This window comes from Anser anser (genome assembly GCF_964211835.1).
Source record: "Anser anser genome assembly, chromosome: Z".
Lineage (NCBI taxonomy): Eukaryota > Metazoa > Chordata > Aves > Anseriformes > Anatidae > Anser > Anser anser.
In genome coordinates, this window is record NC_139723.1 from 74494400 (window position 1) to 74509622 (window position 15223).

General features: G+C 36.9%; 1 protein-coding gene across 1 annotated transcript in view; it reads right to left on the reverse strand.

Moving 5' to 3' along the window:
* The window catches only part of WDR70 (WD repeat domain 70), a 138404-nt gene that overhangs the window by 4288 nt on the left and 118893 nt on the right, over nt 1-15223 (reverse strand). The window contains exons 14-17 of the mRNA XM_083818489.1: nt 9188-9288; nt 7681-7760; nt 4654-4770; nt 4137-4299 (exon numbers count right to left, since the gene is read on the reverse strand). Coding sequence (XP_083674615.1) covers nt 4137-4299; nt 4654-4770; nt 7681-7760; nt 9188-9288 — 461 coding nt within the window. The remainder of the gene's footprint in view (nt 1-4136; nt 4300-4653; nt 4771-7680; nt 7761-9187; nt 9289-15223) is intronic.

A 15223-nucleotide genomic window follows, 5' to 3' on the forward strand; every position in this document is an offset into this window, starting at 1 on the left:
AGGCCGCACTGTATTCCTTACCGAACCAGCTAACCTGACTCTTCCCTGAATCTCAGGGACTTCTTTCTCACAATTAACAATCAAAATTTACCACCATGTGTCAGCAAAATCACTGTTCTAAAATGATATGTCCAGTCCTCCTTCTTCAACTAAAGATTCGTGAGCCACAATATAACTAACACTTCACACGCTGGTACTGCCATTGATGAAAAGAACAGTGAACACAGCAAGGCTACAGGTTGCTGCTTCAAGTTATTCTTTTTTGCATATGACAAGCAGCAATGACAAAGACAGCAAAATACGGGCATCGTCACTGTACTGTAACAGATTTTCTAAGAACTGTGGTCCATTTTGATGAGGAGGGAAGTTTCACCCTCACCTTCTCTGTGGCACAGAAGAAAGATACATCTGGGCCTGATTAGACCCTCAGCTACAACGCTTAGTAATTCCTGCTGATCCTTCAGAGGGAAATCTGAAGTCATTATAGTATCTCTGTACAGCTGTGTTAAAACAAACAGCTCACAAAGAATGTAATTTTCAAACATTTACAACTGATGCCTCAAGTTCCTTTCCTGTAGTTCTTTACTTGAAATCTTCAATCTGTCCTTCCTTTCCTTTCACTCCACTGGAACAACTCTTGCCAAGGTCTCTAACAAGCTTTTTCCTGAAAAATCTCAAGGTCGTCCTCATCCTTTTTTTTTTTTTTTTTTTTTTTTAAATCGTCATCCAGACTTCTCTGCTGTTGATCACATCTTTTTGACAATTTATTCACTTTGGCCTTCTGTGATATGTCATCTCCTGATTCAGCATGTACTTCTTATCATTTCCCAATATCCTTTTCAGCAACATCTGTTTTTTTCACCCATCCTTTTGCGACTTATGTACTTCCCCCTCCTTTTCTGGTTCAAATTACAGGAGAAACAGAAAGGTCATGTTAACAATAACAAGCTTGAAAAAAATTTCAAGTGATAAATAATGCAAATAACTACTTGGCTTCAAGAATAGATTACACACCTTAAACTCCAATGAAAAGGATTTTTTTTTTAAATACATTGTATAAACTAACAGTAAAAGTCATGCTACAGGTATTTCTTATATGAATTGCTGTAGTGAAAACACAGTTGAAAACCATGAAATCAGTTATCTGATTTAGAATGACTTTTTCACTACGATTCGGGACCAGATCAACTCTAACCCTGTCACCACAACCAAAGTTATAAAAACTTTATTGATAAGAAAATGAATGTTTTTTAGTCTTTTTGGACTAAAATTACTTTATACCCACCACAGAAGAAAATAAAGTAACAAACTTTTTCTAAGACATTTTCTTAAGAAGGAAAATGGAAAACTGTATGTGAAAAACCATCCATGGAGATAGTACACAAACAAAAGCCTTGTCAAACAAAAGAAATGTGGATACTTTTATGTCATATTTAATTGAAAAGTTACCACATACGTGGAAAAATTGATAGCAGAAAAATAAAGTGGTAAAAAGAATAAACAGCACTGAAAAAAATGAAACATACTGGTTGTATATTTCCCAGGTCTCAAGGCAGCACGTAATTTTAAGTATATATCAGAATATTACCTTTCCTAACTCTTTAGTTTATCTTAGGATAAGGGTGAATGGCTTTAAACTAAAAGAGGGGAGATTTAGATTAGATGTTAGGAAAAAAATTCTTCACTCAGAGGGTGATAAGGCACTGAAACAGGTTGCCTAGAGAAGTTGTGGGTGCCCCATCCCTGGTCAACACCAGGTTGGACGAGGCCCTGGGCAACCTGGTCTAGTGGAAGGTGTCCCTGTCCATTGCAGGGGGGTTGCAATCTTTAAGGTCCTCTTCCAACCCAAGCTGTTCTATGATTTTATGATTATGCTATAATAGATACGTTATATATATCTAAGGGAGACAGTTTTCTTACATTTGTATACTGCTTATTATCATGAACCCCTGATTTTTACAGTGTCACTGGGGACACACTTCCAACACAACATTCTGTGATAGTTTACATCAATTACTTGTACTTAGCACATTTATTAGATATGCATTTGTAAGGAGGTCTGTAAAATACTTTTTACACAAGGTAAACGTGCACACCCTGCAAAGTCAGGTATCAACTATAAAATTAACACATCTCTATACATTACGCGCATGTGCAGGCAAGCAGTTAATGAAACCTATGACTGTCATTGGTCTGTAACTTTTGATGCAGACCTCCATTTCTGAAAGATAAGAACTTAACAGTTATAAAGTTTTTTCATTTCAGTGTCTTAGCCTGTATATAAATATTAATAAAAAGTAATAAATAATAATACTAATAACAATGAAGCTTTAAAAAGCTCTTTGCATAGGGTGCATCTTAAAGTCAAGTTTCTAAAGCAAGGATAGCGGCAGTTTCCTTGGCATGAGATTTATCAGCTGACAAAACTGTCAAGGCAGCATGTCGCTGGCTGCAGCCCAACTCCCCCACATACGTATCACCTTCTGGTGCGTAAGTTAATAGCAGTCTGGATTTGCTTCCTCCCCATTTCTCAGTCAGCTCTCTTCTTTCCCTGAAGCTACATCTTTTAACAAGAAACCATAATGAGATCTGTCCACCTGACACAGTAAGCCTTCTGTAATGTAGCTAAATTTTAAAACTTTCATGTCTACTACATTGCAGGTGTGGGGGTGAAACTTGCTATACAGTCAATGAAGTTACTGAGCCAAAAATATACTGAGGTATCTGTCTACCTGACGGAATGTGTGACTGTATTTACTTTTGAGAATGAATACTTGTACATCCTAAACAAAAACAGGTACCTGCACATTCACAGTAAATTTCATCTCTAGGAAACATAAACCCTCAAACAGTTATAAATTTATCCTACTCATTAATACAACTGTTACAGAAACAGGCTTTGTCAAACCTTTCTTTCTTTGACTTCATATCAAGAGTGATATTGTATAACACATTGATTTGATGTACTTCACAACAATGTCATACTTATTAATTACCTAGTCAAAGCCAGGGTGGGTCAATAATGTTCTCAAGCTGCTTTGGAAAAGCTATTGTGGGTCAAGTTGGAAAATAAGTGTCACCACAAGAAAGAGTTACGATTATTAATATACTCTGAGTTTCTGGAGAGATGTGATTTTTTTTTTTTAAGGAGCTAAAAACTAATAACAAAAGTACAGTAAATAAAGTACCAATGAAAGTACAGCCTAGAATATAACACAATGGGCTGCAAATTTAAAAAAAAAAAGACTGTTACTAGCTCTGCCTGCTCTGCACAGACCATTTAATCTCTTCATAACCCTTCCTTATGCATTTTGAAAATACTACTCCTACTAGATTACTTTGTACAACAAAAACCATCAATGACAATAGCAAAATATAAAAAAAAATACTAATTTTTAAAGTGGCAGTTTCTGTTCCTTAGTATGAAATGCATTTATTTAGTATGTATTTTAGTACTACCATGAAATTATTTAGTGTTTTGAATTGTACTTACTCTTAGAAAAGGAAGATATTTGGTAGAAACCACTAAAGCAGCATATTGCGCAGTTTTCATTTTAACAGATATGGACAAATACCACACTCATACATACAATTTAAACTGAGTGCAGTTATCAGTGCAATTTTTAATATTTAATACCTTTAAGACCAAGTTAATTCAAGCAGTACTCAGGTCCCAATTTAGGAAAAATCCAAATTATTTATGGCACCTAAGAGATCATCTAAAATATGTTGTCATAACACTAAGCAAATATTTTTGAAGGTTTAACCTAAGGCCCAGTCAGAGCTAGAGGGTATATTGGAAAACATCACCCCGAAGTCTGTCCGTGGGACAGTACCTTATTAAAAGGTATATTACAATTTCTAATACCGATTTGTAGATGAAAAGCAAATTTAGAAAGCTTTAGAGCTTTCTAGCACTGACAGTCAAATTTTAAAAATGGTAATGTCATATTTTAAAAATTTAACCTCCTGGAAACTCTTATCTTCATATAGGAGTGTGACATATTCTTGGTTTACGTATTAATGGCAACAAGCCAGAAAAGGCAAAGTATACTGTTAAAAATGTGTGTCTTCTATTTTTACAAACTCCCACTGGTCTCCAGAAATATTACTTGTATTTTTAATTGCTTCCTTACTTAGCATATGCTGGAGCAACCCAGTATGGATTCTCCTCTGCTTCCTTTGCATGACGTAAAATAGCCTCTCGAGGGTTGCTATCATCTGTCTTATCCAGAGCAATATTCTTGACGATGTATGATGACAAGGTACCTCCGTGTGTTCCAACACGGCCACCACGACCTGTAGCAAAAAAAATTAAATGACTATTTTAAAGAAAAATATTTAAGAAATAAACAGAAAAATGTTGTATTTTTTCTATAACAGTGATCTGATACACAGAAGCTATATAGTATTACAGGAAGAGCCTAATTTAAAGCTGCATTCACATACGCATTTTACTGATTACATAAAGGAATTGTGATTATTTTTGGCAAGCGCTCCAAAGACCAGTGTCTAACAGTTCTGGACACTGCTCACACATATAGTAGAGTCCCCCACCCAAAAATGTTTGAATGCAAATCCAAACAAACACAGAACCCGAGCATGACAGTCTCTTTGGCATACAACAGTATGAAGTGATTATGACTACATTACCTGGTCCTGCTACTGGAGGTTCAGGTTTGTGAGACTTCATGGGGTCCAGCCTATCCTTTTCCAGCTGTTTTCTGGTGCTTCTCTGTCGTGGTTCACGGAACATGGGAAGTGCATGGGCTAAAGAGTCACAGTTTGGAGATAAAGAAATGTCAGAAATTCCATTATCTTTTCACTGTTTTAATTGCAAGGGTGGAGACTGCAAGGATTTGTTCACACAAAGGAAAGGGTTAAGGTTAGTGTCATTTGTTCATACAAAAGGAAAGGTGGCAGAAGCAGCCTTCCACTTTTACTGTATCCAAGCAATGGTTTCCTGAGGTGTATTTTAGAGAGCTTCTTCCTGATGAATTTTTCAAACATGAAAATAGCCAAATTTCCACAGTTGTTTCAGGTAGCAGTCTTTCATCTGAAATACTGTTTGTATAGTATATGCACATATAATCTATACCTCTGACACTGAGTCCTCAACATTAGCATTGTGACCAACTGGTTGCTCTTTTCTGAATATTCCATTTTTCTACAGCACTCTAATACTCCAGCAGTGTAGAAAACTCTACATGCATTTTTGGATCTGAGACAAAGAGAAGAGGAATCTCCTCAAAGATCCAAGATATGGTATTTCTCCATATAAAGTCATATTCATTTTTTTTCTTAAATTATGACACTAATCAAATTTGGAAGAATACCCATAATTGAGACAGTTTGACAAAACTATCAGGATTTAAAACCTCTTTTTCATCATAAAATTGCTGCAATACCTTCAGGCATAATGATTTACCTATGTGCTGTTTCAGTCAGCTCAGACAAGAGATACTTTTGTCAGCACCAAAGAAACACCATGTTAAGGGACAGTGTTCTTGTGGTGAGGCAAAACACTGCCATATGATTGCTGCTGTTTCCCAAATTGCAGGAAATTGTGTTGGGGTCAAAAGACCCAACAAAGACAGAACCAAAACAAACAAAATCTTAAGTGTAGAGGAACTGGATCTACATTTAATAAGGAAAAAATGAAGTTCGCATCCAGAGACCTCTCACTTTGATTTTCCAGCTTACTTACAGAAGCCTACTCAGTTTGTTAGACCATGTAAAGTCACAGCCATATGACACAGCAGTAGATCTTTGGGAATACGTGTTTACATCTTATTTTTGCAGATTTCATAAAGTACGACAACAAATAGCCCCAGGCATTTCAAAGCAATGAAGCTGATTGGTTTGCATAGAGCATCTCAGGTGACTAATGCACAGATCCAAGCTTTTACCATATGCAGAGTCAAGGTTGTCCAAGGGAAACCCAAGCTGCATATTCCTGTGTTTTAAAAGTAATACCTAATCTCTCAGAAAATATTATTGCATTTTAAGCAGTTATTATAGGCAATCCTAAGATTAAAGAGCAGCTACAAGTTCAAAAAACAAAATCAAGTAAAGGAGGATGAAAAAAGGGTTGGTCACTTTGGAAAGGATTTCTGAGATCTTCAGTTCTTTCTAGTTCTATCAGCAAGCTTCAAAGACAGAAATATAACCTCTAAAAAATTTCCAAAACATGCAACAATTTGTAAAGCAAATCCTTAGGTCCTCTTCACTACCAGCTCAAAAACATTTTTACTGCTTTCCTGTATATGAAGTATCTTTATTTGGTTTCAAAATGATCTGGGAAGATATAGTTAAGCAGCTAAAACTCAGTGATAAAGTTCTGAAACTTTGCATTACTTGAAACCTGAATCTAAATCTGTGTATCTTTGAATGGTATTTAAAAATATCACTGGATACATAAGGATACAGAAATTGCATTGAATTTTAAGCAGAATTTAAAAAAAAGAAAATCACAAGAGCTCTTTAAAATATAAACATTAACACAGCACACACAAAGTATTTAGACAACAGACTGTGTACTAATACAAACAAGGTTGTAGTAAGGATGGAGTGAGAAGGGCACCCAGAGGAGATAAATGCCTCTTATCTACACAAGCTACAACTTCACTCACTGCAGCCCAACAAGTTGAGCTGCACATTTGCCACAGTGAGGTAAGCAGGAGACAGCTGTGGCTGGAAGGTGCTTGAGACAGGAACCTAGAGTTGAAGTGCTCTGATAGAGACCTTGCTACACTGCCCAGACTTTCTCATTCTAACCATTGCCCAGACTTTCTCATTCTAAACGTTGTTTATTATGCTGCCAAGCTACTTGTCTGTTAAATAATAAATGTTTTATCTATTTCTAAGACCAGGTCTACTGGAAAACAGAGCTTGATCCTAACGCCATTGAGCTGGAAGAGGAAGAAAAGAAGGACAGCACAACCACGTGACTGCTCTCACTTCACATGAGGAAACACTACATAGGGCAGTACTTCTTGGGAGGGCCAAAATCTCTCAACCCCCTCACTCCCTTATAAAATTTGCCCTTGGGAAAATGCAGGTCATTAAACTTTCTACAGTAACAACAGTAACTATTTCTTATGCATCAATGAGTCTTAATATGAACATGAGGTTTTACAGAAGTACAATCCATAAGCTGGAAAGATATTTTAGCTATTTGAAAACCCATGCATCTCTAGACAAGTTCTAAATCTTGAAAGGTGGCTTCTTCAACTCATCTCTACTCACCAATTCACCAATTTAGTTAAGTAAAATTGAAGATTCAATAAAGGAAGAAAAGAATCTTGGAGCATAGGGTGTTGGGTTTGTTTTGTTTTGTTTTTTGGTTGTTGGTTGTTTTTTCTTATTGTTGTTTTAAAATACAAAATGCTTGCAAGAGGTCATCCCAACTTTTTAAAGCAGTTGTCCTTTCCAGTGCATGAAACTTGCACCAGAATCTAGAATCTAGACAACCACCATTAACAATTTTACAGGGCATACCAAATACATCCCTTTTCAGTTTTGCAGGGCTATTAATAAAGTTTGTATGTGGCACTCAATACTTAAGGAATGATTGAAACTATTTCGAGGGGAAAACATAAAAGTAAATCATCTGCAAGTAATATGATAACTAAGAAAGAGCTAAGAATGCTCATATAAAGAGATGTTTAAATTCCTTACGTGTTATAATGTAATCCTGAGTAAGAGTCTCTGCTTGTCTCTCTTTTCTTTTTGTTTTGACCACGCATAATTTTGCTCCCCTAGGAGAAAACACACAGCAGTTCAGTTGGTCAGTTTATATCAAATACAAACCATTTTTTATTGAAGACATATTCTCAACTAAATTATACAGCACGTTAAATATTCATGACTGTGTATATCTTAGTACGTCCATGCACATGTGAAGGAGGGCAAAAAGATTAGTGCTTTTATTACAGATCAGTTTATATGACTGGTGGAAGTATGGGTGGAAGATTCATATCACACTTCATTTGTCCACAGTACTTGTCGCATGCACACAGGAAGTGCTCCTCTCCAAATATTGGCAATGATTTGCTCCTAGTACCCTTCCTAAGCAGCCTGGGTTGTTGGTAGCTATCTAGTCAGACGAGTTTGTAACACTGTACTGGGAAATTCTGCAGAAGCCTAGTTGCAGCAAGACTAATTTAAACTGCTGTATTTTTCCTAATTAGTAAGTACTAGGAAAGAAACTGGGTACAAAACTGAGCTAGGGCTCTTGTGGTCTTTGTATAGGAGACTCAGGCTGCACTCTGGAGAGAGTCAACAAACAATGTTGACTAACTTCCCTCCTATTCTCTAAATTGACAAAGAATAGAATAATAATAGTACTTATTTCTAACAATCTTATAAACCAGAATTTATTTTCACATTCCTACCTCCAGGCCACAGTAAGTATCCAGAACTATGAACTATAATACAGTATGTTTTTGGATGCAAGTGAAACAAAATCAAGGGCATATAATGGAAGAACATATTCATACCGCTCAGTATATACATGAAGTACACATTTTTCCTCAGCTGATAAAGAAGGAAGTACCCCAGCCAATCCAGAGGGTAAAAGCAAGTTAATTGTGTAAGTATTTATAGACTAGTTAAATCCTCTTCTTTTCATTCTAGGCTGACAAGTCACCTTCTGATGAATCACTGCTACCCTTCCGTTAGATACACAGGCAAAATCCACACGTGACAGGAGAGGGTGGGAAAGATGGCAAGGTCTCAAACTGAGTCTTCTAACATTATTTTACGGACCTGGAAGTTTAAGCTAACGTTTCCAAACAACATTTGTACTTCATAAAAAATTAAATATGACAAAAATATTACTAAATTCAATAAGTAGCCTTTCAATAACACCATTTCAGCAGCCTTCAAGAGGTCAAATGAAAGGCTGGTTATTCTTACAGAAAATTAAATACAATTCAAGAATGGAACTGTTTGTAAATTCAGGTAGAACTGCCAGCATACAGCACCACAAAGAGCCTGGAGGAAAATGCACTGCTTTTCAAGTACAAACTTTTGTGTTTTTTTTTTTCTTTTTTTTTTTTTGTAACTAAGTAGCTAAAACTGCAAAACAAATGCTATTAACTCATTTTTTCTCATCTCTTAGTATAATTACAGCATCAGGCTAAGTTTGAGAAATCTTCTTAATTATAAAGCACTAATTACATACCTTTGGCTTTTAACAGGATCATAGTACACTTTTGCCAATCCATTTCCTGTACCAACCATGATCTGATTCAGCTTGGGATGCCAAAGGCAACGCACAACACTCTGAAATAAAGCAACATATTGACAGTTAGTAGTAGGTCATTCATTTAGATTTTAGAATTAATATTCATCTTGTCAAAAAGCAGATCCTACACTGTAGTACAAACAAGCTTGAATACATGAATGAATGTGACTACATGAATGAGTAAAACTTCTTCTCCAGAGCAGAACACAATGTAAAAGGAGTGACAACACATGGATGTAGGCAGAGAAGGAAGTACAAATGGGCGGTAGTGAGAAAAAACAGTGGTTTCCACAGGCTAACTGCTCCGGGGTCTTTGTGGGCATAATGGAAATGGAACACTAAACAGGATTTGAAAGAGAACAACGAAGTGCTTCAGATATAGCAGTCCAAGCCTTCATGACTCGTGTTTTTCTTTTTAATCCTTAATTCTTCCACCCTGTTCCTTATGTTATCTATTTTTCTTTCACATAGCGCTGACCTTTCACCTGCTGACTGCAGAACAGACAAATGTCTGATATTCACTCTTGGATCTTTTTTCCCCTAAAGATCAAGGAAAACTTGGTATTTGAACCTTATGTCTCACAGCTCTGTCACCCTTCTAGTCTGTACAAGTCATTTTCAGACATTAATAGTACTGTTCTTTTATACATACAGAGTGGCTTTCCGTGTGACTGATCACTGCACTAAATCTGAATCAGCAGGTCAACCCAGAAAGGCTGCAAGACTGCCATGATTTATGAGAGAGCCAAAGAAGTGGTCACAATCTGCCATGAAGGACAACACAACTCAATACTAACAAAAATTATATGTACATCTAACTGAAAGAAAAAAACAAAACCCCATAACAACTGTTTGTTAGATATATAACAATGTTTTGACAGTGTTTTCGTTCGCTGCATAATAAACGTATCCAGAACTAGCAGTATGCATCGTGTTAACATTTCACTGAATGTTGATTTTTCTAGACTTTTTTCCCTTTACCTTTAAAAAACAAAAAAGTATAGACTTTTCAAAATGAACTAATTTAATATTCATCCACTTACATCCACCTATCATGAAAGTATCTGTAGTTTATTTACTCATTTATTTTACATAACACAGTACATGAAATTCACAACATGGAAACCACTAACGCCTTACCCAGAGAAATAAACAAAGCAAAAATATACTTACGGGGTGCAAATGAAACAAAGCCCTTTAACTTGGGAGGTGACAACCACGTAATCAGAAGAGAATGATTATGTATAAGCTCTATTGAATAGTGAATCACTCTATCACTCTTCCCACTTCACATTCCTTCCTATCTCTGGTTTGGTTTACATACCTTTTTTTTTTTTTTTTTTTTGAATGTTACAAGGCATTTAACATTAAAAGTACTGGAAAAAAATCTGAAGCCCACTCAGCCATCATGAATTACACTTTCATTTTAGTACAAGATGAAGGATGACTTTTTTTAGAACTGTTTTTCTGCTTGGTGTTCTTGTATAAATGAAAAAAAATGAGTGAGATGAGTTTACATGAATCAACTGATTGGTCTTTACAAGGCTGCTCTATAAAACATCCTGCCCATTACATATAAACACATACAACATTATACTTTCCCCTGTACTTACAGGTACAAATACATCTTACTTATTAAGAGACAACAAAAGGGCAACAAACTTATACTTCAGAGTTATCTGAAAAGAACAGCAAATTTCTGGCAATGCAGTATAATCCCTGCCACAAGACACCAAAATAATCAATACAATGTTGTTAATAAGTTGCTTGATTTGAATAAGAGATTTTTACATACTGTTATGTAATGCTATTACTCAAAATGTTACTGTAATTCTAAAACATACAAAGCTAATAACAAGCATTGAAGGTCAAAGGTGGGTGGCCTTTTCTTTTATTAATATTTATTGCATGTGTTTAGCCAGCCTTTTAAAACTTTGTAGTTAATGTGGTTCTCCACTTTCTACTGTCAAGTAAATGTATTTTATAGCATGGTACTGGATACCAGCCAACAAAAACAAAGCCTGAGACAGTGTGGCTAAGCACTGATGGGGATTGCTAAGTTTCTAACTTGTCAAACATCCATAGCACACTTAAAACCACCATGGCACGTGCTCCAGAGCAGGCAGAAGAAACTGCCATAAAATGCAGCACAATAAATCTTCTAAAACTGTAAAACGTCCCCAGAATATAATTTGTTAAGAACTAAACAAATACAAGCTCTGAACATGCAAGTAATTTCACTAAGCCACTGGCATATAAACCTACTTTATAAGAAATAATAAAAACTACTTACAGAGATTTTCAGACTATTTTAGAAACAGGCAATACTTTAAAAAGAGCAAAATATTGAATTCCTGAACTGAATCCTACTAATCTTTCCCAATCACATAATCCTAAAGAAGTAAAAATTCTAAACAACTGTGTAAAAGAGGGATCATTGTAGACTAGGTTTTAACATTGAGAGTGAGGGGGGAAGAGGAATATTCATCATACAAAAATAACTGATTCCTAAAGATAGTGTTTCACTGCCATTACCACTAACTTTCCTGCTGTGTATAGTTAAAATAACTCAGGTAGGCATCTTTATCACCAGAAATGTGAAACATCAAATTCCAGGTCAAAAAAGGTCCTGCTTCACAGCTTTCTATGGAAGTAAGTGTGTTTATAGCAGGCAAACAACTGTTTCCCTGGCCTGATCTGCCTAGGCACGTAGGCACATACCCACATACCCACCTACAGACACTGGACATTACAGAATCACAGAATGGTTGACTCTGAAGGCGACCTCTGAAGATCATCTAATTCAACCCGCCCTCCTCTGGGCAGGGCCAACTACAGCAGGTTGCTCAGGACATGAGCTTGCTCCCACTTTCTGCTTCTCAGAGACGGAAAGTGGATTTACTTTGAATACTAATTCCAATTTACACAATGATTTTTAAGAATAGCTCATTTCGTTTTTAGGTCGTGTCCTGCAACGGAACCCCAAACGAACAAGGTGGTACTTAAGGTACGCTTCCAGTTACATCCCTTGAGATAAGAGCTTGGGCCAGAAGCAACAACCTCAGCAGGTAAAAGCTAACTGCAAGTTCTTGTTGCACTCGCCAAGGTGGTTTCATGCTTTTTCAGAGAAGTAAAACAGGAACATGGAATCAAATTGCCTGACAGTACTTCTTGAAAACCTGCTGCAAAAGACTTGCCTAACCACAAGTACCAGTTTACAGAATTCAGTGGATGCCAGTGTCAAGGCTCAGAAAACACAAATACCAGAGTTACAAATTCAGTTAACTAATTTTAGATTCCACCATTCAACACCGAAAGACTTGTTTCTGTTTCTTTTAAAACAATTAAAGCTAAAACAAAGGAAAAGCCAGGTAAGTTCCGAAAAATCATAAAATTCCAGGTCATCCCTCAGCTTTGCAAATGGAAAATTATGTTTTATTGTAACAACTAAGAACAATAGAATTCAGACTGTATCATCATGTAAACATCTTCAACATAAAAAAAAAAAAAGGATTTCTGTAATAGCTGGAGGTACTGGACAGCACATCTTTACAGGATGAAGTCCTGGAAGCCTGTCATAAAAATAGTAAAAATAATTTTATCGGTGGACCTGAGCTGGCCAGCTTTGTAACCATAAAACTAATCTATCTTAAAATACAGCACTTACACATTACAATTAGCGATAACGATTCAAAATCTGTTTGTTACTTCTGTTGTTGTAAACATATTAAGTTCTTCAAATGAAATCCATCTGAAAAGACTTTGGCAAGATCTATTGCATATACAAATGCATTAGCCTGCATTAGGAAATAGTGGGAAAAGATTGTGAAAATATTTCTGTGAAATTAGGCAGGGAGAACACTAAAAATGTTAACTGAAAAAGTGCTTCATTGTCACTGTGAAAGAAGTCAGGACTGATTCAGTGGGATCTAGATTAAAATGTTTATTTCCTTAAATAACTGCCTAAAGCTAGCTTTACTGTCTTTAATTAATTACCTGAATTCAATTACCTGAATGTGCTTTTTAAAATTTATTTTTAAACTAAGCACTACACACACCTCAAGCTCCCAGTTCTTTGAAAATAAAGTTTTTAGTTTTAGAAAATGTATGTGTAATAATGTAAGAGCTTAATAGTAGGTGGTAATCTTCAACATAAAACTTGAAAGTACAAAGAAAGGTGGCAGGCAAAGGTGATTATATGCCTTCTTCCTCGTGTGCTATTCCACCTGCATTTCTTCTGAGACAAGCACAGTCCCAGCTCACGTGCAGTTCTGAGAAGGCTCCTAAATAGCCTCAGCCCTGATAGTCTGTTCTCACCTGCTTGTTTCTCTTTGTATCACACTGGCAGAGCTGCTAGTGCAGGTAAACAGTAAACTACATTATTTTTCTATTAGGTTATTTTCCATCTGGGTTAGCTCAGTAGGCAACTACCCAAATGGCTTTGCTGGGACTATGCACATAACTGTCCTTTGACAGGACTGGCCTCTAAATGTGATGCTGAAGCCTGAAACAGGATTCTCTGTAACACAGAATGTAACATTTACTCTGGCCTAGAAATATACTCATGTTTAATAGGCAAAGTGAATAATTACTGAAACAGATTTCTCAGCAAGTAAAAGCTAATTACCTCAACTGAAACTGTCCAGAACACTTGGGCTAACACCCCTACTGGGGTAAACAATACAGAGAGGGCATTTTACAAGGTCAGCAAGAAAAGATTTTAAATGATTTGTTGCATAGGAATGGAAAATTTACCACTATGATGAAATCATGAGGCTGGTAAGGTCATAGTACTGCAGACTGATGTCAAGGATTGAAAGAATTCTCCTGGATCTTTGGTTATAAAGTCAGTTCAAGACTGCAGCAGTGATGGCAAAATTCAGTTCCCTGGCCCATATTTCAAGTAAAAACATTTAATCTTACAGCATAGATAGAGCAGACCCACGATGGGATGAGCAGTCTGAGAGGGGTAAGTGCAGGCTGCAGGGAGGAAGGTGAGGAAAGGCTAATAAATTCCAGCAAAAGGTACTAGTAAGGGTCAGAGAGGTTTCACATGTGGCAGTTCATCAGGGTTGTGAGGACCTTCAGCAGGAATGCTAGTAAGGTGTCCCCCCCCCCCCCGCCCCTTGCTGCACAGGTCTGCTCCCCTTGCAGACCACCCACCTCCTACTCTCTTCTGTGATTTACAGATTTTCCCATACCTGTTGTAGTCTCCTATTCCTTTCTTAGCTCCTCTACTTGGCACAGTAACAAGACCTTCCCTACAACCCCAGCTGCTGGGAAGGGCCCATGGTATTCTCCTTACTGAGGGACACAAAAGGCTCTTCTAGAGACCTAAAAGCTCTTCTAGCTTCCTGCTCCTGCAGCCACCCAGCACAGAGGCGAGGCAGTCTGGGCTGACACTCCCCTTGTCCTCTGGACAAACCTCTAACAGGAAAGTGAAGCAACCGGCTGGGGGCATTAAGGACAGACGCAGCTGGAGCAAGGCTTGCCAAGTTGGTCTATCAACACATGAGGGCAAGGTTTCATGAGATGATCAAGCCAGTGTTATAAGCAGGTCACTCCCACTTCTTCCCTGCTGTATAGCCAGTAGTCCTGGCTTTTGTCTGACTACAGGCAGTTTCTTCAGAGTACTGAACAGGCAGAACATAGTTTTTATTTTTTCTCATATAAGACTACACAATTCATGTTTTCCGTTTCCCTGAAGTATTTAATATACCCCTAAATTTCCTACTCTAAGGGGAAAGCAACTACAGAAAACATACACAAAGCATAAAAAGAAAAAAAAAAAGCAAATCCAGCAAGTCTACCTAGTTTCTACTATTGCAGAGTATGTATGGCCTTTACCTAAACATTAATTCTTACACCTGGAAATAATGCCACATTACAGAGCCTGGGGAGTCACTTAATCTCACTAGTATCTTTTTAACCTACCAAAATGTAAGGTTACCTGTTATGCAACAAAATAAGGAC